This window comes from Populus alba, chromosome 16 (assembly GCF_005239225.2).
Source record: "Populus alba chromosome 16, ASM523922v2, whole genome shotgun sequence".
NCBI classification, from domain to species: Eukaryota; Viridiplantae; Streptophyta; class Magnoliopsida; order Malpighiales; family Salicaceae; genus Populus; species Populus alba.
Genome location: NC_133299.1, coordinates 7,134,202 through 7,159,991, shown reverse-complemented (window position 1 = coordinate 7,159,991; position 25,790 = coordinate 7,134,202). Strand labels below are relative to the sequence as shown.

The window sequence follows — 25,790 nt, the reverse complement described above, 5'->3', positions numbered from 1 at the left end:
CTAAAATTTTACTTTCATTTGAAACTGGTTCTTGTTCGAATATCTACTACATTTTATCAAACCTTTTGCATTGTTTTTTTTATATAATGCTTGTAATGTAATGAATAATTGTTCTTAATAAAAGTCAATGCGGATGGTGCACCAGTCACGCTGCATATTGATGGGACGTGCGTGATAGAAGACTTACACTGCGCCAAGGCCATTTTAGTGCTTGTGAGTTAAGAAGGCAATATCTTAATTTTCATAATTAGTCTTACTTGCATCAGCTTGCATGCATTTTTTTCTTACAAGATCAATAGACTAACGTGCTGCAACACAAAGACACTGGACGTGAAGAGATTTGTGAATATCAGAGAAATTAGGTTCTTACAAAAGAAGAGTGGCGTAATTAGAACTTGAGACCTCATCACACGAAATTAATGAATATTTCTCTAAACACACGAACAATCCTTCACGGTTTATTATTGAGCTGTGAAATGAGCAGTAATTTGTTGTTTTGTGTTAAAAAAGAACAGTAAACTAAACGCGAAAAACACAGTGATTAGATGAGGAACAAAAAAGTATGTTATGTGAACTCGTAGAAATAACAATTTCCAAAGGAAGACGGGAAGCAAAGAAATAATAAGGATTTGCAACGAGAAGAAAAATAATATTGACCGATTCTATCGTGGGTCCTGTACGGATGATAAGAGCAATGGAAATTTCTAGGTATTCTCCTCGCGCCTCTCTCTTTCCAATTTCACTCGGATCACATCCCTCTTCTGCTCTCTTGCCTAACTTTCTTGATCTCCAAGAACTTATTATATAGACGTGAAATTGACGTAGCATACGACACATAATCAAAATTATATTAGAACAAATTCATTGCTATATTTTGATTACCCTTTTTTTGTGGTCTTTCTTTGTCTTTGAAAGAGAGAGGTTAAAATGGTTTTTCCACCAGGTTATCGTTTCTTCCCTACCGAAGAAGAGCTGATCTCGTTTTATCTTCACCACAAGCTAGATGGCGGGAGTGAAGAGCTTAACCAGGTCATTAACCAGATTATACCGGTCCGTGATATATACGAGCACGATCCATGGGATCTTCCACGTAAAAGATCTCTCCTTTCAGTCTTGGTCTCGTTTCTTTTTTTCTTTTTCACCCCATCTTTCTGTTCTTGATGTAGTTTTTGCTGAACTGGGTATGAAAGGAAAGTGATCTGTGGGAAATGGTTTAATCTAATGACTAATTTTTTTTATAATGGCAATTTTTACTACTTACACATACCATATAGCATTGATAACACCATAACTTGGCCATAGATTGGTTGCACATATATGAAAGCTATCAAACATGGCATTTCTTGTTAAGCTTTCCTCTGGCTGTCAATCTGAAAGTGTTTTTCATCGACACAATTTCTATTCTATATTTAATTTCATTTGACGCAGAGGAAACTTGTTCCCCATGAAATATACATATTCATTGTGATATTTTTTTTTTACTCTTCCATGCAATTCTAGGCCAACAAAGACGTATATTTTGATTCCTATGTATGAAAGATGAAGCTCTAAATTTTTCCCAATAAATATTAACAAAGGAAAAAAAACAAATTTGTAATTTAAGGGGTGGATTAACGTATTCTGCAAGTAAATTGAAAAGGAAATTCGAGGGCAGGTGTTACCAAGATGAATACAAGAGATCCTTAATCATGGAATCCCATGAAATTTTATTTATTTATTTTTGGCTTCGTGCTAGTCACTAGATATCTTTGTTTTGAACAGAATTTTCAGGTGGCTTGCACCATATTAAAGATCCTGAGCAGTGGTTTTTCTTCATTCCAAGACAAGAGAGCGAAGCTCGTGGAGGGAGGCCTAAGAGACTAACAAATACTGGATACTGGAAAGCAACTGGCTCTCCCGGGTCTGTCTTTTCCAACAATCGCAGCATTGGTTTGAAAAGAACAATGGTTTTCTATAGCGGAAGGGCTCCAAATGGAAGAAAAACTGAGTGGAAAATGAACGAGTACAAAGCTGTTGATCAAGGGAAAGCATCCTCATCAACTAGCGCAAATCCAAAGGTGAGTTATCTGCTTTAAATATAGGAAAACGAACATGGTACTCTTCATTTTTGCTTGAAATGTTGGTAATTAATTAATGGAGTAACTAATTGACTCAGGGGGGAGCAAAAACTCCACTTCTTTTTAAGTTTTTGTGCGAGACAATTGGATCACTGATCGATCATGATTTACAGCCAAAGAAAACCATAGATTAAGAAATCTAATAAAGACGGTCTTGATTAAACATCCAAAGGATCAATCACAACAATCTAATAGGATCTAGGTATATAGCTGCTGAAGTCACACGATAATTAACTTTATTTTATGTGAAAACCTTGTGACTTTGTTTTGCTGATAATCATGGTCTGAAACATGGTTTTTATTTTCCCTTTAGGTTAAATTTCTACAAGAAAACTGATGATACTTTTGTTGATGCCTCGTTTTTGCTCCAAATTGAGTCTTAGAACTCTAATTAAGCCTATAGTATCTTAACGATAGAAATATTCACAAGTTAGATAGTTCTACTTTTTATTCTCTTGATGAAAAATTGTCAATATTTCTGATATAGATAGATAGATAGATAGATAAACAGACAAACAGATCTTATACAATTTTTCTGTGTGGTTGCAGTTAAGGCATGAATACAGTTTGTGCCGGGTCTACAGAAACTCAAAATGCCTGCGAGCATTTGACAGACGGCCGGTGGGCCTTGAGGTAATCGAGCCAAGAACTCAACCAGCCTCTGGTGGCAATGAGCTAGTAGCATCTGATCAAAACCATCCAACAGTGGAGAACACAAGCTCACCTGACAGTTCATGCTCCGGTGACCAAGGCAATCCCTCTAGAACCGGTGAAAGTAGTAGCATGCCAATGTCTGTCGATAATGATATGTGGGATGTGGACTTGGATTGGTACTACGGTGCCGGACAGGATTAATCTGCAGCGTATGTAAATGGTGATTCCATAAGAAAGGCCTGAAACCTGCTAATCTTCATCCAGAAAGAATAATAAATTAAACTCTAATTATGTCTTCAAACAAAAGCCTAGCTCATTTTTAGAGAGTGCATCTGTGTGTATTTTGTTTTTAATTTGTTGTACTATAATTGTATCTTCAAGAAAACTAAGATTACTAAGGCTTGAGAGCAAGACAAATGTTTTTTTTTTTTCCCTCTTTCGCTTTTGTTGGAGAATGGATCTCACATTAACTAAACAAATATTTATGAGAGGATTGTTTCATCAGCTGTAATAAAAATTGTATACTAGCTTTTAGCTAGATTATTATTATGATTATTATGATTATTATTCAATTTAAACGTTTAATCATCTATTATATGAAATTCAGATAATACTTTTGTATTATATTGACAAACAATAGATTATTTATAAACTAAAAAAATGTACAAAAAATACTTATTTTCTTGATTTAAGAATTTAAGTTCGAAACCTTAAAAATAATTTTATATTATATTCAGTAACAATAAATAACAAAGCACATAAATCTTCCAGACTCTCGGCACTACATGGTGTATATATTTTGTTTCACTTTTGAGACATAAAATTAAAAAAGACAACAGAAAATTAAGTTTTTCTTCCATGTCTTTAAGTTACCATAATTTCCGTCAAATTTCTTTTCTATAATTGATTACGTAAATAAAAACACTTTATTTATTTTTTGATAACAACAAATTGAAGTCAGTAATAAGTTGCCCTTCCTGATTATTTACTTTTCTACTTATTTCTAATATTAATGCTTTTAAAACATAATTAAATGGTTTTACCTCGCTCTCTCTCTCTCTCTCAACATCTTTTATGGTTTGAAACCACGTTAAAGGGCTTCATTTTTAAAGAAAAGCAGTGTAACCTCTACTTTTAACCAAAAAACAAGGTTGGAGCTCATTATTTTCTTGATTAAGAATACATTTTTAAACATTAAAAATTATTTTTCAAAATCATACTCTTATCTCAGAATGAAAAACAACATGTTATAATACATCATCGACAGCATAATATAATAAATATAATACCAAACATTCCCTTGATCGATCCTAAGGCTTGATCCCACTAAAAAAAATTATATTAACATTAGAGGTTTGTATTTGCAGATCACCGGGGGGGGAAAGAAAAAAGAAAGCATAGCAAAACCCACAAGGAAAATAGCGAAGAAAATGAGGTTGCAAATCACAATAACGAAGGGGAGCTAGCACGGAAAGAGTGTCCGAGCAGTCATCCTAGACTCTGTTAATTTTTTTTTTTGTTTTAAAAAAATTTTAAAAAATAATTATTTTAAATTAATATATTTTTAGTGTTTTTAAATTATTTTGATGCGCTGATATTAAAAGTAATTTTTAAAAAATAAAAAAATATATTATTTCAATATATTTTAAATAAAAAATATTTTAAAAAACAATCATAACTTTACTTCTAAACGTACAGATATTTATATATGGCAGTTTTAAATGTGTCTTTCTTAGAAAATCTCTCCCAACCGCAACACACTCACCTCAATAATGTTACCCTATAGTCAATGACTGCATTAAACAAGGCATAGCATAGGTTAAAAAAGATATGCATCAGAAGGGCTTGTGCGTGTCTTTTTAGACCCATTTAAAACACAAAATTGCATCATTATTTTCATCGCAAAACATGCCATTTAATACACAAACATTTATAACCACGCTAGGTTTTTCACGTGTGCTAGCCACCCCAGTTACGGCTTGGATTTGTTATATATATATATATATATATATATTGCTAGATTTAGAGCACGACATGAATAAACTGATACCACACAAAAAAAAGAAAATACACATTAGTTTGCTAAGAACCAAGTATACTAAAAGTTAATTTCATTGTTATAATTGCCATTAAAATCAAACTCTTTCCATCCAATATACATAAAGCAAAATAAAATAATACAAAATAGTCTTAGTATACAACTAGTCATCGTGCCACGCTGCATTGTGGGAAAGATTTCTAATTAATTTCTAATGTAAAAAAAAAAGACAGTGATATTTATGGATGCATTTTTTTATATCATAAAATTTATTAAATGAGGAATTAAAAGATGATATGCACGCTTAATACAATAGATATAAAAATATATGAACTGATACATTGGGCATTATAGAATTGATCGGGGAAGCTCGGTCTTTTTATTTTTTTTACACAATCTAATTACTTAATTGTTACACCTTTTGTCTTTTTATTGCACGCTTATAAACTTTTTTATCAGTAAATTTCAGCATGGAAAGCACACCTTTTGTCTTACACCTTTAAACATGGCAACGAAACGTTGATTTTGTGCTAATAGATTTGGCTAGAAACATAAATTAAGATTTTTCAATTGAGTCCAGCTAACCCGTCAACTGTCAGCGTAGATGATAGTCTCCGATTTGACAAGCACATCTGGTTTGATACTTTCATGCACCTTTAAACATGGCAACTTGACTATGGCGAAGACAAGAGAAGTGTGAAAACAAGAGAAGTGTGAAATGAAGCCTCTCTTCTTCTTTTTTTACCGAGTTTTTGTGAGAAGTATTTGCATAATTGGACAGGATTACGTACTCATGCGCATTCGAGTGCGCCACACGTACATACACTTTTTTTTATTAAAAAATATTTAATATATACAAAAGATTTAATTGCCCATCATGAGAAAAAAAAATTAAATAATTTTTTTTTTAATTGTTAAAGTTGTCATTTTACCACGTTTGAGAAGGTGAAAAAGCATAAAGACCTTTGCCTGCCAACTTAAAAAAAAAAAATTAATTAGAGAATAATTAAATCATTTACTAACCTTAAAAAACAACAGATACACCCCTGGTTAATCCTTCAAGGACTAATAAAGATGTTGTTATACTGTTCCAGTAAACAAGACAAATGAACCCGTGTCTACGGTATTTTTCCATGCCCAATTAGCTTTTGCTAATATATACAGTATTTTGAATAATTTCAAGCAATCTTTTTTTCTTACTATTACTTTTTTTTTTTCTTATGTGTGGTTATTTTTTTTAAATACATGTAAGAAATATCTTTTAAGTGGTATATATGCTTTGTCATGATTTTAAATTGATATTGTATGTATGTATATATGTATCTATACATACACACACAAATGACAATTAAGTCTTAGAGCTCATTAGACCTTTAATAGTAGACTAGGCACATCTTGTGAGAAGTCTTAGAGCTCATACTTAGAAAATTTTTTAAAAATGTGAAGGGGAAACCAAATAAAGTAAGCCTATATCTAAAAAATATTATAAGAGAATGGGGAAATGAATCCTTATTGATGCTATTACTTAGAAATTTTTCATGAGGTGGAGGGGATGAATCTATATCGATGCCCATCCTTAGAAATTTTTCCAAGAGATAAAGGGGAACCCAAAAAAGATAAGCCTATATTTAAAAAATATTTTAAGAGGTTGGGGGATCAAATCCCTATCAATGCCTATACTTAGAAAATTATCAAGGTATGAAATGGAAACCAAGAAAGGTAAACCTATACTTAGAAAACTAATATTTTAGAGAGACTTTACAATAAACATATAGTAAAGAATAGAGATTATAAATATGGAGCTTAAAGGATTCATGAAGTATTTATAGTCCAAAAATCATGCTTTTTTTTTTTCTTTTGCGTTTAATAAGATGTGAAGCTATAATATTTTTTCTCGATAGCATTATATCACAGACATATACATATATATCATGAAAATAAGATAAGTCTTTAGAGAATTTTTATATATTATTTCTTACCTAACATTAATATTGATGAAAATATGATATGGAGGTCATAGAAGTCTTTGGTTTTTATATATTCAAGGGTTTTTAACCTCGCTAATTTAAATTTATCACATGACTCTTATTTTTTTTATTTGTATTTAGAAATACCATTAGCTTTCTCAAACATATTATAGTTGAAAGTCTATGAATTATGGGTCCGGGTCACTCCTTCGTGCGGGGCAACAAAGAAAGTTTTCCTTGGAACAATTGCATGGAAGATTCCAAGCAGCCATGGGTGCAGTACCCTCCTCTCTCTTTATATTTAGTGCTTTGAACGTTCAAAGTGATTCCGGCCGCTACCTAACTTTTATTTCATAAAAAACAAAGGAAGAAAGTTATTGTTATATTAGTTGTCTGATGGATATGCCAGGGTTTCGTTTTTACCCAACAGAAGAAGAACTGGTCTCATTTTATCTGCGTAACAAGCTTGAAGCAAGGAGAGAGGACCTGCTACGGGTAATGGACCGTCTTATACCGGTCCTTGATATATATGGGTTCAATCCATGGGAGCTTCCACGTAAAGATCTTTTTAATGTTCTTAATTTCTCACCTTATTAATTAGTAATTTTCATTGTTCCTAATCCATTTTCACCTCTCTCTGTGTTTAGTTATTGTAAATAATGAAGTATATTGAAGATGAAGAGAATATATATTGTACTTGGCTTAGTATAAAAGAAAGTAAAAAAATTACCATCGTAAGCTCCTGCATATAAGCATGGAATTAATTTCATAAAAAGAAATCTGGAAGCATATCAAGCTCTCTTTCTCATCCAAATACTTTGATTATTCAGAATTTTCAGGTGATTTGTGCCATGGAGACCCAGAAGAATGTTTTTTCTTCATTCCAAGGCAAAAAAGCGAAGCCCATGGAGGGAGGCCAAAGCGACTCACAGCTACTGGGTATTGGAAAGCTACTGGCTCTCCAGGTTCTGTTTACTCTTCCGAGAGTAATCGCTGTATTGGCGAGAAAAGAACCATGGTGTTCTACAATGGAAGGGCTCCAAATGGACAAAAAACTGACTGGAAAATGAATGAATATAAAGCTATAAAAGAAGAAGAAGAAGAAGCATCCTCTTCAAGTGGTGCATATCCAAAGGTGCAATCTATCTGCCACTATACTGTATACATATTACGATGGCTTTACGTCTTTTTATGACTAATTAATCTTAATTTTAGTATGTTATCGGTCAGTGTTATATCAAATCATTATGAAGATTTCACCTAATAATCTAGCTTTTGATTCTAGTAGTTAGTCTTAGTCCACTTGATGAATTATAATATAAACCATTCTTGAAATTTAATCTAACCCTATTGAGTGGTTTTCAAACAGAATGGTTTTAAAATTCCCAATTTTCTATTAGCACGGAAAAGTAGAAGATATTCTAATGAGGGGAAAAAGTTAGCTTAATTATAATGTTATGTGCTATGTTCTGCCATAAATTTAAGACCCATTTCTTTCTTACCAGGTAGGATACTGCATATATTATGGTCATAATGCTTCTTCTTCTTCTTTTAATGGATTCAAGGTCATAATGTTTTGACTATGCAAAACTCTCTACCTGCTTCACGCAATCTCCTGGTTATATTTTGCAGCCAAGGGAAGAATTCAGTTTGTGTCGCGTGTACAAGAAGTCCAACTTCGTGCGAGCATTTGATAGACGGCCATCAGGAGTGGAGGATATGGTTCAGATGAGAGCTCAAGCAGCCCCGATGATGGAGCCACAGCATTTCATCAAAGCCCCTCAGCGGGGGAGATAACATGCTCACATGATAGTTCAACCTCAGGACACCACGGCCAGCCCTCCAAACTGGAGAAATCAGCGACATGGCTATTGATAATGAACCTATCTGGGAGTGGGAGCAATTAGATCAGTACTGGAGTAAGCAGGGACATTCAGATCAACAATGAAAAAATCATATCTGGGTAGCTGAAGAAAAGGAAGTGCTCGTGTATTATTTATATATATATATATATGGAAAACCAATAACACTCCAGGGTTTCACCTTCATACGGAACAAACTTCAGAGCTAGGGCAGAATTTCTTGTTGTTGTGGTTGTTTTTTTTTTTTGTTTTTTTGTTCAATATCGAGGTATTTGCAATGACTGAAATGTAGCCTTTTCGGCGACGTATACCATTTAACCTATCGTTCAGTGTGAACGAAAGGGTAAAATAAAGGAAGAACATGGAGATGAATTCTCCTGAATGTGTAGAAATTTACCAGTACTAGTGAATTGGAACTGCGGTAAATGCTAGCTGTAGCCTTGTTTGCCATGTGCTATGAGGATTTAGCTATTTCACTGTATGATAAATTCGTTACAGCACATACTCGCAGTTTAGGTCCATGCATATTGTTAACGAAGCTCATCAACATGCTTCATCCTCCGAGAAATCACTAAAAACCAAGGGACTCGAAAAGTTTTTCATCTTTGGGACGCTTGCAAACAGGTCCTAATTTCATCACTATGAACTGTCTCCTACATGGGCGGCGCCCCCCATAATCTACGAGCTTCATCAGAAAGTTTTTGTATGATTTAAGCATAATGTTTTTTAGAATTCTCATGAAACAGCAGATGATGGAGCTGAAGTGAACAAATACGGTAAACTCTCGACATGATACGTGGTATAAATACGGGGGCGTCTTTTTTAAATATATATGTCAGGATGAAATTATTATTGTTGTCGTTGTTGTTATTATTATATAGCCAGTTTATGCGTACGTTCATTTAACAAATAAACAACCTTGATGTCGGGATCAATTACACAGACCATTTCTTCCATCTGGTGATGTCAAGGAATTTAGCAGCATCTATCCAGCTGCAATACAAGATCTTGAAATGAACAAGATGCTGTGAGAGGAGAAGCCACAACAAGAGCAAGGAATGAGTAGCTAATTAAGACATTTAACGGAGCGGTCCTCCATTGTATGCAAAGCTAGATACATGATACAAGTGCCAGGAAATCAGGAAGGTTTTCGATCCATCAAAGATAAGAGTTTATTTATTTGGTAGGTCAAGCAAGAATTTTGAAAATGTCACTTCTCCATCCCCTTTTCTCTCCTCTGTTTCTTCCTTCGTTGCTAATTCCCCAACCACATGCATGCAATGAATATTTTCATGCATGAAATAGACTCATTAATCAGAGATTCCTCCTGATTATAATGGGGATTATATGAAATAAATATTTTCAGCAACGAAAAATGGAGAAAGGGGAGAGAAAAGAAAGAAGAGAGAAACCACATAAAAGATACGGATACTAACCCTGCTGGTTAGAAACTGAGAGGACCCTCCCCCGAGTATATGCAAGGCACAGGCACCAGCACATACGTAAGAGCTGTAGGAATAGAAAATTCACATTATCCCAGAAACTTTGACAGAAAATCAATCAATAAATAAAAATATATACTGATATATTTTACAAAAAGTGTTTTTAAGCTTCCATTTGGCATTCCTTCTCCAGTCTAGTGCTCATCACCAGCATTATTGTTATAATATAATGACAAAAGCTACAACAAGTTGCCATCCGACGTGATAAGCTACCATGAAACACTTTCCTGATAGGGGATTTTGTAACAAAAGTTCTTTTGTTGTTTCTATCTCGAAAAAATGGTTGACGACAACCATACAAGACTTCTCCATCCGTTCTGCCCTGTCTAAAGTCATATTCTCTATAGGATATTGGAAATCAACCCATGTTCTTTCTTTAAAAGGAAAAAAAAAAAAAAAAAAACATTTCATTAAGGTTTACGTGCTGCCTTAATTTTCCTGGATAAAATACGTCAGTGAGGAGCACCAAGAGGATGGAACCCGTATACGTACAAAAACATGAACCTCATGTTCTAAAAAGTGATTCTACAAAACCTCTAATTGAAAGAATATCTTCAAAATATGATTCCCTATGCCATAAGCATGGAGTTCTACCTTGTAATCCATCGATCTAAACCAACATAGGATAGTGACAGCTCTCCCTCCACAACCCTAGAGTTAAGGTAAGAATTTTCCAAAAATACAGCCTTTATTCTGTCAGCAAATCAACTAGGGTTTCATAGGTCAGTTTGGAGGGTTTAATTTGATGGGAATCACACAGTGCGGATCACACATTACTTTGTGAACAATCCATGCTTGCTTCATAATAGTTAACTTCTAGATCACTCACAATTGTGTCAAAATATACCAATCCTCTGTCCAGCCCTCTTTTCAGATTTGCTAGAGACTTAATTATTACATAGATTTTTGCAGGCCTCTGCTATGGTGATATACAGTAAGAAATTTCAATTTCTCCTATACTTCTTGGTATTAGAGCTATGATTGTTGTGAGACATATGCAGTCACAACTCAACAAGGCAAGAAAATCTTGAATTCTCTGTTATAACGTGGTTAACAGGGACACTCTATATGGTTAAGGTCGAAAATTAACTAAGAAAACGAGGGATTGTTGCCTTGTTTCATCAATTGATTCCGAGTTCTTCGAAATGTCAGAATACAATCAATCATCATCTTATTTTCAGATTAACCTAAAATAGGATAACATACCTCGTTCTATTATTTGACTAGATTTTGCAGACGAGCAAGCAACCCTCTTTCTTGTCCTATTATCCTCAAAAATTGTGGACAAAACACAAATCCAAAAGGAGGCACGAGTAGAAACAGCTAAAGATTAGTTTATGCACATAAATATCTCACTCCATGCACAAGTGCTGAGAGTAAGAAAGTAAATCCCAGCAGAACAAATTTATAATTTGCATTGCATATATATAACTCGTGAAATAAAACACATATAGACAACAATTATGGAAGGCCGCCACAACGCAACCACTGCGATTGGATCCATACCAATATCTGTAAACAGAATGCTAGCCGAAAACAAAAAAGCAAGCCCAGCTAACCTGAAATTCGACAAAATCAAATTATAAGTTACCTCACTATGTACCCAGAACAAGCTGAGGTTACAGATTAACTTCCATATTTACACTGCAGATGACAGGAACGATTCGATAGAACCCAACTCAGCAATGCCCCAAACCAGGAAGGGGAAAAAAAAAATATTAGCCCCAAAAATTATTTGATATAGCAACAGCTGATAAACACAATTCCATGCATTAAAACAAGGTATCAAAACAGCTAGTTGTGAATAAACACTAGACTTTATTAAGAAGTTAATCTCCAGATTCGAGAAATAGCCTATACCCTACAGCTAACATACACTAAAATATGTCCTCTAAACCTTGAGTTTGCTTCCAATTCCAAACAACTGCGACGTATCGATCAAAGCATTATTACGTGAAAGCTAAAAAGGCTCGATTATTAAACAATCTATCATTAAATATCAAATTTTTAAAGAGCCCCACAAAGTCTCATCTCAAATTAACCTCAAATTCGACAATTATCGAGTCCAAACCTCAGAAATCAAACTGAACTAAGAAAACAAAACTGGTAATTCGAAGCACAACAAAACCAAGAAGTAACAATTCATAGATAATTAAAGAGATCGAGGAAGCGAAAGATTTGTTAAAATGTACCTTCAACTACTTCGTTTTTCCGTTGAGTATATTAACTAGCAAGACGTCCAGTGGTCCACTGCGAGTCTACTCAAAAAGGTTTTTAAGAGGAAAAAAATTAAGAATGTGAAGAATTTTCTATCGTAAAGTTTTTTTTTATCTAAATAACTGAAAAGTTTCTATGCATATTAAAATGATTAAATTAGAAATCCGAGAGATGGATGAAATTTTTTTATGTTGAGTATATTAAATTTTGGGTAAAGTTTTACTTAGCATTCAAGGTTTTTAATATTATACTTTATAATCTCAACTTTGAAGACATGTAATATTTTATATTTTTTAAGTAGTTGACTTTAAAAATATATGTATTTATTTATAATATTATTGTTATATTGAAAATAATAATTAAAAAGCTCTGAAATATAAAGATAACTGAAATATCACCAAGTTTATTTTCTCTTAAATAATAAGTTAAACTAGACACAATTTCATCTTCATCTTCCTCTTCCTCTTCCATCTTCAATCTCCACAGCAAGTACAGCACGTAACACATCTGTACACAGATATGATAACTTTCTAGAGCTTTTAGGAGATAAATAGAAATTGTTACTGCATCAGAATTGACGGCATCTTGAGGTCTTTGATTGTGTTCTTTCCGATTTAAGTAAATGAAAGAACACCAAGCAACTCACATGGCATCAAACTTGAATCCTTTTGCTGCAACTTTTCTTTGGCCCCACGAGACCAAAATCCCAATCTTCAACTGTCCCGGTAATGCCACAGAGTTGAAGAATTTGCTTCCAAATTCCCTTTGAGAACAAGCAGGTGAGAAAAGCAATCCCTATTTTTAGCAGCAGAATTACACATAACACAATAGGATTGCGCCAACTTGATCCGCCTTTTCTTGTTTGTTAATCTGTCCAAGAAAGCAAGCCAACAAATGAAGGTATGCCTTATGACATGGAAACTGCCCAAAAAAGTTTGAACCATCCAACTCTTTTCCCTTTTCTCCCTGAAAAGTTCCCAAGCAGTCTCAGCGGGAAAAAATCCCGTCAAATGTTAAATTCTAGGACATATTATCCTTACGTAAGTGATTAAGATAGATAATGCCACACATTCACTTCAATTATATTTTATTGCAACAGATCTAGTCCCTGACATCCATTGCTTGAATGCACAGAAATCACAACAAATCTGGTGCTATCAGCCTGGGCTGTTTTGGTCGGTTGTCTTGCTGGTCGGCGCTGGCGTTGGCTGTGGATTGTTGGCAGCGATAATGAGAGGGAAGATAAAGGGTTGATATTTGACAGTGAGATTAAGTGGGCAGGGGTTGTGTTTTTCGACCAAAACAAAATATGGGAACAAGGGCTGATTTTTTTTAGTTGAGAGATGAGGCAGAGGGCTGGTCTGCTTGAAATAAGAGAGGAGGCTGTTATGAAGTGGCAGTGGTGGTGATGGTAGGTATGGCCGATGGTGACGGTGAGGGAGAAACAAAGGGAAAGGATGATTTTTAGCCTAAACAAATTGAAAGAGAGGTAGTTAGTTTTAGTGTGTTTTTTATAGTGAGAGATGCGGGAGAGGGAGAGCTGTGAGTGGTCGGTCGTTTTCTGCACAGTGAGATGAGGGGGAGAGAGAGAAGATGAGGCGGCAATGGTCAGCTACTGTGCTTTAATTGTCTTTGATCTGCCTTTTATATTGGTTATTTTATTAATCTTTAAAATTTATTTTAATATCATTTGCAAAGTATAATATTTAAAAATTTAATCATAAAATAAAAAACATTATCACACTATAAAAAGCTTAGAGTAATTTACCCTTAGTTTTTTAGAATAGTGATAAATTGATTTTTATTAAAATAAAATAATTTGTTGATATAATTATTTTTTACATATTTTATTTTTTTCTATGTTCTCTATGTAATAAAAACGGGATGATTTTAAATAAAGATAAAAATATATATTTTTTCCTAATTAAAACTCTTTTGTTTTATTAAAGCACCTTAATTTTTTACATTTATTTATTAGAATATTTATTTTTCAAATAACTTCTTCTCATTATTATTAAACCTTGTTTTAATAAATAAAAAAACATAATATTTTGATTTAAATATAAAAAACAATACAACACTCGTGCATTGTCATGAAGAACTTTTTAGCAACGTCACCAAACCTAGCTTGGCTTATCAAATCAAACCTGGAAACTAGGGGTGAGCAAAACCGGTTCGGTTCGGTTTTTTATCTAAAAAACTAACCAAAACCAAAATTTGAAAAACTTAAAAATTCAAACCGAAACCGGTTCAAACCGACCGGTTTCGGTTCGGTTCGGTTCGGTTCGGGTTTTTTTTCATAAAAATCGAAAAACCTATACTATTTCTTCGTGAATCAAACTGTTCGGAGCTTATATTTCTAATCAAAATAAACATCCATAAAATATCAAACATATTTGAATCAGTTTGGACAAGTATCCATCAAGTTCACATGAAATTGTCATCTCTAATCATGTTTTTTCTTTTTCACCTACCGCTACATTAAACAAACAATATCAGACTATGACCTCCTGTTAAATCTCATTATAGAGATGACAATTTAATTTAAACTTGATGGATATTGGCCTAACCTGAATGGATGAGTTTTTTTTATATATAGTTATATTACATGATGGATAATGAGTAAGCTATGAATATTGTTAAACTCAACCCGAAACTAACACAAAATATATATTTATATTATATAGATGTATTTATAGAATATTTATATTTTTTAATACAATATAATATATACATATCTCAATATTGACATAAAACACACACACATGTAGGTATGTATAATATTTATTATATATATATATATATATTAATTTTTTTTTTATTGAATAATAATAATATTCAAAATAATGGATACATATATGGATAGTCGAATCTTGCTTGATAGTTTATGAATATTTAAATTCCTTACCAAATAAGTAATAAGAAAAATATGGATATCAATAAATCTAACATGTGAATAATAGATATGGTATGGATATCAAGAAATGCAATATGTAGGTACTTATTGTCATCCTTACCTGCACATGTGGCTATATTCATAATTTTTAAACTATCTTATACTATAATTTTTAAATTTGTTATTTTTATAAATTATATTTTTTATTGGAATTCTAGTTAGGCAAGGATATGAAGCTATCTAAATTGTCCTTGAGCATTCATTAAGCAATGAGAAATAAGAAAATATCAAACACTTTTAATAACATTTTTTAATACATATATATACATACATACATATATATACATCCATATATATTAATAAATAAATAAAAAACCCAAAAACAACAACAAGGCACCCGAACTCGATGGTTATTCTTTCAAGTTGCTTATTTCTTGAAATGAATAACATTCCATCGATTCCATACTAAGCTACAAAGCCGAAGGAAGTTTAAACTCTAAACCTTCAAGAGTTGTAACTGGGTCAGAAAAGCAATAGCAATCCAATTCATCTCCACAGGAGACCAACGCACATTATTGATCCCACCCTCTGATCCATACCACATTTCAGGTTCCGCCTGGCCTGTAATGTTTTCCGGTCCGTTTCCGGCCCTACTGACCACATCCCATATCAAAGCCCTTGAATCATCACCTACTGAGCATATCTTTCGTCCTGTACATGGAGCCCAGGATATAGAATTTACGCTTGCCCTATGCCTGCTAAGCTCCATTAAAGGAGTTGAAGGAAAGCGAATGTCCAAAATTACAACCTTGTTACTGTTCATGCCAACTGTGGCTATAAATCTCGGGTCACTTTTGTTCCACTCTAGCCTTAACAAAGAAGAATCTTGCATTGGATTCTCATAAATTATTGTTGATCTCTCTTTTTTCCTTAAATCGCAAACCCTAACTGAACCATCACCTGATACTGATGCGAAAATATTGAACCAACCCCATGAAATATCATTCACTTCTTTATCATGTGCAGCTAAATGAGCATATACAGTTTCCTTCTCTATATCCCAAACAACAATGGTGGAGTCAACACTCGAACTGGCCACACGATGAACATCAAAATCAGCCCAATCAAAAGATGTTATGGCAGAGTTGAATTCACTACACTTATTGCCATTTAGGAGAGACTTCAGCTCAATTCGGTCATCGTGAATTTGCCATATGCGCATGTAGTCCCCGGAGGTGATGATGGTATCAGGATTTGCAACATCCTCGGAGGGGAAGAACATCAGGTTTGTGGGTGAATAAGGGTGATCGAATATTAGGCGGCTATCGGAGGTGAAATCAGAAGTGTCGCTGTTGAATTGAACAATTTCCACCTTGTTGCTATAGTCTTCGAGGAAACTTCCTATGGCAAGACGTGATTTTTTGTCACGTCGGGCAGACCAGGCTAGTGAATATATAGGCCATTGAGGTACGTAAGTGCAGATGACTGGTCCTTTCTGTGAAGAGCTTTCCATGGTTGCTTTGATCGATTATTGACAGGTGCACATAAGAATGCTCCCCGGTCCTTTGTCTCTGCATGATATTAGAATAAATAAATCGGAAAATCAGGGTCTGAATTTTAAAATATCATGAATCTATTTTTCAACTTGTTACACTTCAAATCAGTTTAGAAATCTTTAATATACCCATTTATAACTTCAAAAAGTATATAATCTTTCTAGAAAATGAAAATTAAACGAAGTTAAAAATAGTTTTAAGGATCTCAAACTTCTTTTGTTTTTTATAAACAACCTTTATTAAGCTCATCTCTTCAAGATAAATCTATAAACATTAAAATTAAAATTATTAATTGATGTTTGAAATTTAACCATCTAGAAGTTTTCTCTCTCCTCGTAACTTTCAACGACTTTCTCTATCATTTCTTAAGATTTATAAATTAAAATATAAAATAAATAAAGTTTAGGATTTTAAAAAGACTAAAACAAGAGGAATAATTTATTCATGATGGCTAACTTATAGTTTTTCATATCTTTTTTGGGAAAAGGGTTCCATTTCGTTTTTAGTATCAATTTTAATTATTATTATTTTTTTACTTGTTTGTTTAAAATATGTTAAAACTCGATACTGTAAAGTTAGGTATCAGTGTAATGTTAAAATATTTAATGACATGGAAAGCAAGTAAGATAAAAATAAATTGAAAAATATTTAAGTACATGAAACAATGATAAAAAAAAAAAAATAGGACTTTGGAAAAAAAAATTCAGTTGATAAAATAGACAACAAAAGAATTTTGAGGGACATATATTGAAAAACAAATGATTGTAAACAATGAAGTGAATAGAAAAATACAGGAAGGTGAATAGGGGATGCCCAGTTAAAAGCCTAGCTATCTTAGTATATAGTTAACTAGCTATTTAACTAGCGTTTGGTCACGAGTTTGATATATTTTTTCCTAGTAATATTTTCTATGTGTTTTTTAATATAAAAAATCTCAATTAAATTCAAAAAGTTCATCTATGTGTTTAATTAAATAAACCAAAAAACTATTTATGCAACTAAAAAAATTATAAAATTCAATTTTTAACCAACTAAAGTTAACTAATCAAATATGTGACTCGGGTCATAGACTCAATTAGGCTAAACAATTTTTTTTTCAATAAATTTTTTATATCAAATAAACACCTATAAAATTAAGAAACAACAAAATACCGAGGCACTTAATAAAAATATCAAGCCTAAACAAATTACGTTGCCCAATTAATAATCATCAAAATATTAAAAGATAAAATTTCAAAAAATTAAACAAGAAAAATGAATTGGAAAAATTAAGCAAAATATTATGTTTTGGGTCAAATCAATTTTTTTTAGCATAAAAAAAGTCTAGGTGTTACTAATGTATTTTCTAGTAGAAAAAAATTTAAACTCTGTGGAGGTTGACCCGATGTGACCCAAACAACTTGATGGATCCAAAAACAACCATAACGACCATTAAAAACATAGTTCCACTAAAATAATTCAAGACAACATCTTTTAAAAATAAGTATTGAGATGAAAAAATATTGAATCGACCCGGGTTAATCTGCCAAATCCGCAACCCAGATCATGAGATTGGGATAAACCCATAAAAAACTATGCAATAGCAAATGTAAAACTCAATTCTCAATTAAACCAATATTGAATGATAAAATTGAAAAAGAAAATCAATTAAAAAAACCAAAAAATAAACAACTCGAGTTAATCTGTCAAAGTTGTAAACCTAGATCATGTGACTAGGATAACTCCATAGATAGAAAATCAAAATAAATTATGAAGCTCAATTCTCAATCAATCCAATATTAAAAGATAAAATTAAAAAAAAAATCAATTAAAAAATATTAAAAAATAGACTTAAGTAAACCTGGGTTATCCGACCAAACCTGTGACCCAAATAAGACTGTGATAACCCCATAGAAAACAAAAAAAATATATATATAAAGCCTAATTCCAAATCAACCAAATATTGAAGGATGAAATTGAGAAAAAAAAAAATCAACTTAATAAAGGACAAAAAAACCTGAGTTAACTCGCAATTTGGGATAAAAAAACTCAATATTGAATATTAAAATTAAAAAAATGACTCGAGTCAACCCAAGTAATGAGACCGAAATAACTTTATAGAAAGCAAAAAAAAAAAATGAAGCCTAATCCCAAATTAACCAAATGTTGAGGGATGAAATTGAAAAAAAAAATCAACTTAACAATGACATAGAAAACTCGAGTTAACTCTTTAAATCCACGATCTGAATCATGAGACTAATATAAGCAAACCTAATGTTAAGAGATGAAATTCAAAAAAAAAAAAAAAGAGTTAAATCTTAACAAAAAACAAAGCACTTTAAAGTGAACAATGCTTTGTGATGAGGGGAATAATGAATTCCCTTTCTCAATTAATTTATGTTATATCGTTGGCCCACACTACATCACAAGTTAAATGAAATTTTTTCTTAGCATGCAAACAAAAAGAAAAAAACATTGAAGTATTGCTAAAATTTTTCCAATAAAAAAATTAAACTAAATCATGTGAAGGTTGACACAATGTTATTTGATCGACTTGATGGGTGTAAAGGCAACTCAGGCGACCAATAAAAACATAATTTGATTCATAAAAATTCATCACAACATCTTTTTTCAAAAATGATATCGAAATGGAATAATATTGGATCAATTCGACAAATTTAGGTTAACATGTTAAATCCGTGACCTAGATCATAAGACAATGATAACCCTATATAAAATAAATCAAAATAAATTATGAAACTTAATTTTTAATCAACTCAATGTTGAAGAATGAAATTAAAAAAATCTTTTAAAAAAATACTTGACCTGAGTTAACTTGTCAAATTTATGACCTAGGTCATGAGATCAAGATAATCTCATAGAAAATAAACAAAAAAATGACCCAAGTCAACCCGGGATAACTTGTTAAACTCGTGACCAAGGTCATAAGATTGTGATAACCTCATAGAAATAAAATCAAAACAAAATATAAAACTCAATTTTCAATAAACTTATTATTGAAGGCTAAAATTGAAAAATAAAATCAATCTAAAAACAGGGCACAATAAAACGACTTAAGGCTACTCAGGTTAACCAACAAAACGCGTGATCTAAATTATAAAATCGAGATAATCTTATAGAAAACAAACCAAAATAAATCATCAAGCCTAATTCATAATCAACTCATCGTTATATATATATATATATATATATATATATATATATATATATATATATATATATATATATATATATATATATATATTTCATTATAATATTTTTATCATTATTTTGTGTAGATAATGTAGGTTTATGAATTTTTTTTTAATTTTTAATTTTATGATTTCATTTAATATTTTGGATCTGCATTAATAAGATGAATTTGTGTAATTGGTTTTTTTTTTATTTTATTTTTACATTGTTAAAATATAATTTAATTAATTATAATACACATATATTTGTATAAGTGTATATATGTATACATGTGTAATTTATTTTCAAATATCAATGGGATTTGAAATATATTTTTTCCAATTAATATTTTTTTTATGTAAAACAATGCCTTTTTTATATGAATATGTAAAATCATACCCTTTTAATATATGAATGACACAGAGAGGAAAAAAAAAAAAGCATTAATTCATTCATCTACTTCAATACATAGCAAAGTTTAATTTTCTCCCATGACAATCTCTTAATAGAGGACACTTTAAACAAGAAAACGTATGTTTCTCTAATAAAAATAAAAGAAAAAAAAATCATTATCCCAATTTATCTAAGAGCTTCATTTTGAACATATATTTTCATAATTTACGAGTTTGATGAATCAAGATTTTTATAAATGATGGACATGGTCCTTAATCTCTTAAAAGTTTTCTAGATACATATTTTTGATATTTTTTATCTGAAAGAAATTTCTTTCAGTCCATATGGACATTTTTCTATATATTTTCCGACTTACACTCCCTTTTTACATTACCAAAACTCATTAGTCTACCCGAACTGAGAAATTAATTGAAGTCTTTGTGTATTCTATCACAAACGCTATGGGGATATTGATGAACCAAGATTTTATCTGTATATTTTCATATATATTTTTTAAAAAATATTAGATCAAGAAAAATATATGGGTATAATTTTCCTGGATTCTCTAGCGTGTTGGGCTGACAGACGCCATCACCAAACATGCTCTCATGAAGGCGTGTTGGGTTTGACAGGTGCTGCCAGACTCAAGCACCAACTGGTTGTAGCGTTTGCCAAACCCAACTCTTGGGTCTGACAGGTGCTGCCAAGCCTACTAGCTTGGTCTGGCGCACTGTCAAGCCAACAGAGTAGGCCTTTCACGCGTTTATTTAAGGGTGTCGAGCCCCAGGGTTTTTGTTATCACACCTTGTGCATTGCTAGATTTGTTATACTGATGGATTCAAACATAATAACTAAATCTAATACCATTAATTTTTATAGATTTTTACATAAAATCTTAAAGCAATTATTTCTCAACAAATATGTTTAATTAAATAAGTATATATTGCACTTATATTATTAGATGTATTAAAGTCTCTCATGACCTACCATGTCTTTATTTTTTTGCTGGATAAAATGAGTGTAATACAGCTCACGATACAATTTAAAAAATTATAAAGGTGGAATTAAACTACAACCCTTTCTCTCTATAAAATAACAAGATCATGAGCTATAAATACACCATGAATCCTTCAAAATAAAAGTTCATAATCTTTATTTTCTACTGAATACATATTTAAAAATATCTCTCTCTAGAATATTATTCTACTTTCTCTCTAAAAAGATACTTATTTAAACATCCGAAAACCCTCACATCCACCAAATGGAATCTTTTGCAATCAAGTATAAGTTATCACCACCTTGATCTACCAAGCACCAAGTACAAGCTATCAACTATCTTGGTTAAGAAAAATTGGTAAGACCATTTGATTAACTAATTACCCAACCTGAGAGCCATGTTATTAGATTACTTGTGTTTTTGGAACTTGATCAGAACTCTTACATAACAAAAGAAACCACAAACTTCCTTTAAAATCTTCTGAAGGAAACAGCAGTTTAAATTTTAAGATGCAAAGTGAAATTTTTTTTTTGAAAAAAAAGAAGAAAACAAATTATAACAAAGTGAATCTACACGTAACAGAGGGTGTTTCTCAATAAAGAATTCATTTCTGAAATAACATATGCATAATTCGTCACCTTGCAAAGCTCTTCTGGACGAAATCAAATAACACGTTAAAGAAGCTAGTAAAGGCAACTGCATTATGTGTTCACCTCCCATGAACACTAAAATGAAAAATAATGTAAATATAGAACTTGTTTGTTATTATCTCCCTTTTATACTAAATAGAGCTCAAAACTATTTTCAAATATAAACATACATGTTTCGTTATATCACAAGACTCTCAGCTGGTAGCAATAGAGATAGAGAGAAACTTACAGTAACCAAAGAGACCCAAGAGCTGAGCAAAGAGACCCGGGACCACCGCCGACTGGCCCCTGCGAAGGGAGGAGCGAGGAGGTTTTTGTTTTTTGGACAGATGCTAGCAAATGGGCAGCTGTGGAGACAATAAATAGCATATAATGCAATTTATTATTCAGCACCTGTGTTTTTGGCACAAAAAACTAGTTGGTCCTTCTAATTTAAAAGGCCTAATCCATTTATAACTTAGTCCTTCCGTTAAGTGTCCGTTAATAAGTTGTTTATTTGTCACCAATTTATTTTATTTTTTTTCTTCAAAATACTCTTCTGACTATACGTTCATGGAAAGAAACTAGGGATAGTTTGGTCATTTTCTAAAAAGTAACGAAGGTATAAGGAACTAGTAATTATAAGCAGTCAAGAATAGAGGGACTGAGTAATTATATGTCTAAGAATAGAAGGACTAAATTATTATTTACTCAAATATGATTCCATTTTAGAATTTTAGATGGGAAGGTAAGGTAAAGCTAACGGTCAAGTACTCGCGAGGGAAAAGCAGATATGGGACATGATCACTTTACTTCGGAGTCAGGCTGCACGTTTTGACCATCTACTTTCTTTTATTCTACACACATAATTACATTTTAAATTTTAATTTTATAAAAGCTAAAATAATTCATTTTTTATTTATAAAGATCTATTTTTTTATTTATTTTACATATAAAATAATTTGTTTTTCATTTATAATCAATACAGATAAAATTAAAAAAAATTAATAAAAATAACTCGAGTTAACTTAAATTAATAAGCCAAAATTATAATCAAAGTTATGAAACATGAATAACTTCAAAAAAAAAAACCAAAACAAATCATTCAACCTAATTTTTAATAAATTTAATATTAAATGATAAATTTAAAAAGAAAAAAAAACTCGAATTAAACCGTTATAAACTCTAAATTCAATTTATAAAATTAGGATAATCTTATTAAAAATAAATTAAAAAAATATTAATTCTTAATAAATTTAACATAAGAAAGATATAATTAAAATTAAAAAAAAAAGTGCAAATTCAAGAGCTGGACAGCTCACGGAATGTGCCTGTCTATAGTAAATGAAGACTCTATAGACGCAAGAAAACTATAGCTTCAAGTGACTGTCTTTAACTCAGCAGCAAAAAAAAAAAAAAAAAAAAGGTACGAGAAGCCAAGATCTGTTGAAATGTCAAAGCACATGCAGGCTGTTCTTGATGAGCTCAAAACACATTCGACCTCGTCAAAATTGTACCTTAGCTACTCATTATCCTTAGGAAAAAACCAAAAAAAAAATCCCGAAGGCTAATGGACATACACGAAAACAACGGAAAAATTGCAGCAGCAAGGGTATATCGGACACCAGAACTTTAGAAACTCCAACTTGCCGCCACCCACCCTTTCTTCTCTGATAATCATTACTTCATCCCTCTTCTATTCATAGCTATATGGCCTTACCTGGTGCAGGTGGGAGGACCGAGTCGGAGCTGAGAAAACTAGCGGAGCAAGCACAGGCCAGACCCCTCTGGGTGCCGGAGAAAGCCCCGGCTGACGCCGAGCTCTCATGCGAATCCGGCAACAATCCGAGAACTTGGCTTCCACTCCTTCAAACCCCTTCCCTCACCGAATTCCCTCTTTTGTTCTTTTCTTACATCTTGAACTCTCAGACCAGGCACGATGAAGGGAATATTAACGGTTTTGTTATTAACCAGACTAACCCTAAATTTACCCTAAGCCAAACTCTAAACTACTTTAATTTTAAATTAACCCCAAACCAAACCCCTGTTGTGCGGAATCCGGCGACCGGTGATGAACTGATTATTGCTCAACGGAGGGGTAAGCACACTGAGACACAATATTTTACGTGGTTCGGCAAAACCGCCTACATCCACGGGAGAGACAATATTATTTAGAGATTAGAGAAAGGATACAATAAATACATGGAGCAGGAGGATTACATCCACTCACTCAACTCACTCATTGCTGCAATGGCAGCAGGGTTGCTGCCCATGGCAGCAGCTCCTCTTTCTCTCTTCCTCTCTATTGCACTCACAACTCTCTCATTTTGCTCTCTACACTTAGTGCCTATTTATAGGCAGGAATGGTGGCTTCTCTTCTTCATTTTCCAGCAGCTGCACATGGGTGTTACCATTTGTCAACAATGGTGGCTGCACCAGCAGCCCTCTTTGACTCTCACATGGCAGCCATCTTCTTTGACATAGGCAGCCACATAATTGGCAATATACCTAACAATCACCCCCTTTGCCATTCATGTGGGGCAATTGTCCGCTTGCTTCTTCAGCACAAGCTTGCATCTTGCAGCTCTTCCAAGCTTACCATTCTGAGAGCTTCTGTGGCCAAGTTTACAGGTACTCGCCAAACCTTTCAATCACCAGAGTCACCAAAGCACACCTTTTCTCACACAAAAGGATCACTACAACCAGATGGTCTGCCACTTCACATCTGAAGAGTGTTAACGCTTGTCTCTGGGACACAACATTCCCCTTCGAGCGTATCAACCATGCTCGGTCCGGAATGATTCACCAAGCCTCACACCAAGGCTTACAGCACCCCCTCAAACGGATATTCCAAGTGCGATAGTCATTATTTGAGTATCTCAATATGATCACAAGCTCACCACTCTTCCAAGAGTCTACTCATCCAGGAGTTGCGCCTGCCCTCTATTCCACCATAGGAACCACGCCTTACTTCTCCATGAGTCTCTCGCTCTTAGTCGTAAGAGTCCAGGTAGCTCTCCACCTTTAACCATGGGGACAGCCCATTAAAGGTTGATCCATATTTGTCTTCATACTCTGAGTATTACAATGCCATCTCCGAGCTCACCACCTTGACAAGAGTCAACTCGTTCCCGGAACCTGCGCATGCCCTCTGCTCCTTCATAGCAGCCGCGTCTTAATGCTCCACAAGTTATCCACTTATTGTCCAAGGCAAATGTCTTCTAGCTCATTGATCTTTAGCATGGGGGCAATATCCATGAAAGTCAATCCTGCAATTGTCTTCATACTCATCATAGCCACTTCATTGGCTATCCATCTGTCCACTTATATCTAGCCATCACATCGGCTTTGGGGCGTTCTGAACTGGGGCTCCTATCATGGCCCTCACACCTTCTCCTGAGGTGTCTCCGCTCGTCGTCATGCGACGGTCTGAACTGGGCTCATTTCATGGCCCTCACACCTTCCATCCGAGGTGTCTCCGCTCGTCTTAGAGCGGTCTCATCCTCCTTCATCGGGATGACTCCAGTGGCTTCAAGATTCTCTACCACCATGTGGACTTGGGAGAGATTACTACCACTGATTACATAGAAAGAGAAACTTGCGGTATACTCCTCGCAATCCTCCACCTCGATTTCTATGTTTGGAGCTTCTACGCCTTTCTGCTTGACAGCTCCACCTACACCACTCTCTTTGGTGTCTACGCCTTTCATCATAGGCGGTCGCCTTTTATCACAGGCGTTTGCACCCCCTCAATTAGGTTCCTCTGCAACAGCTCATCTTTCCATCCTTGC

The 25,790-nt window shown here is 33.2% G+C and overlaps 2 protein-coding genes and 1 pseudogene across 2 annotated transcripts; 2 read left to right on the top strand and 1 right to left on the bottom strand.

Annotated features, from left to right (window-relative positions):
• Nucleotides 1-765: 765 nt before the first annotated feature.
• Nucleotides 766-3,251, top strand: LOC118038427 (NAC domain-containing protein 90). Its single transcript, XM_035044772.2, has 3 exons — nucleotides 766-1,090; nucleotides 1,762-2,057; nucleotides 2,667-3,251. Exons 1-3 carry the CDS (start codon nucleotides 928-930, stop codon nucleotides 2,970-2,972), a joined length of 765 nt encoding a protein of 254 aa, XP_034900663.1. The 5' UTR covers nucleotides 766-927; the 3' UTR covers nucleotides 2,973-3,251.
• A 3,870-nt stretch (nucleotides 3,252-7,121) lies between these two features.
• LOC118038437 (NAC domain-containing protein 90-like) lies at nucleotides 7,122-9,053 on the top strand (annotated as a pseudogene).
• A 6,506-nt stretch (nucleotides 9,054-15,559) lies between these two features.
• Nucleotides 15,560-22,403, bottom strand: LOC118038426 (WD repeat-containing protein LWD1). The gene is made up of 2 exons (XM_035044771.2): nucleotides 22,250-22,403; nucleotides 15,560-16,824 (listed from the first exon to the last, which is right to left on the bottom strand). The coding sequence occupies exon 2, from the start codon at nucleotides 16,764-16,766 to the stop codon at nucleotides 15,750-15,752; it is 1,017 nt and encodes a 338-aa protein (XP_034900662.1). The 5' UTR covers nucleotides 16,767-16,824; nucleotides 22,250-22,403; the 3' UTR covers nucleotides 15,560-15,749.
• Between the last annotated feature and the right edge of the window lie 3,387 nt (nucleotides 22,404-25,790).

Excerpts from the sequence above, each read along its gene's own strand:
- LOC118038427 (XM_035044772.2), top strand. The coding sequence starts at position 928 with ATGGTTTTTCCACCAGGTTATCGTTTCTTCCCTACCGAAGAAGAGCTG. Across the intron at positions 1,091-1,761 it reads CGATCCATGGGATCTTCCAC|AATTTTCAGGTGGCTTGCAC; the intron begins GTAAAAGATCTC and ends TGTTTTGAACAG. Across the intron at positions 2,058-2,666 it reads CAACTAGCGCAAATCCAAAG|TTAAGGCATGAATACAGTTT; the intron begins GTGAGTTATCTG and ends GTGTGGTTGCAG.
- LOC118038426 (XM_035044771.2), bottom strand. The coding sequence starts at position 16,766 with ATGGAAAGCTCTTCACAGAAAGGACCAGTCATCTGCACTTACGTACCT.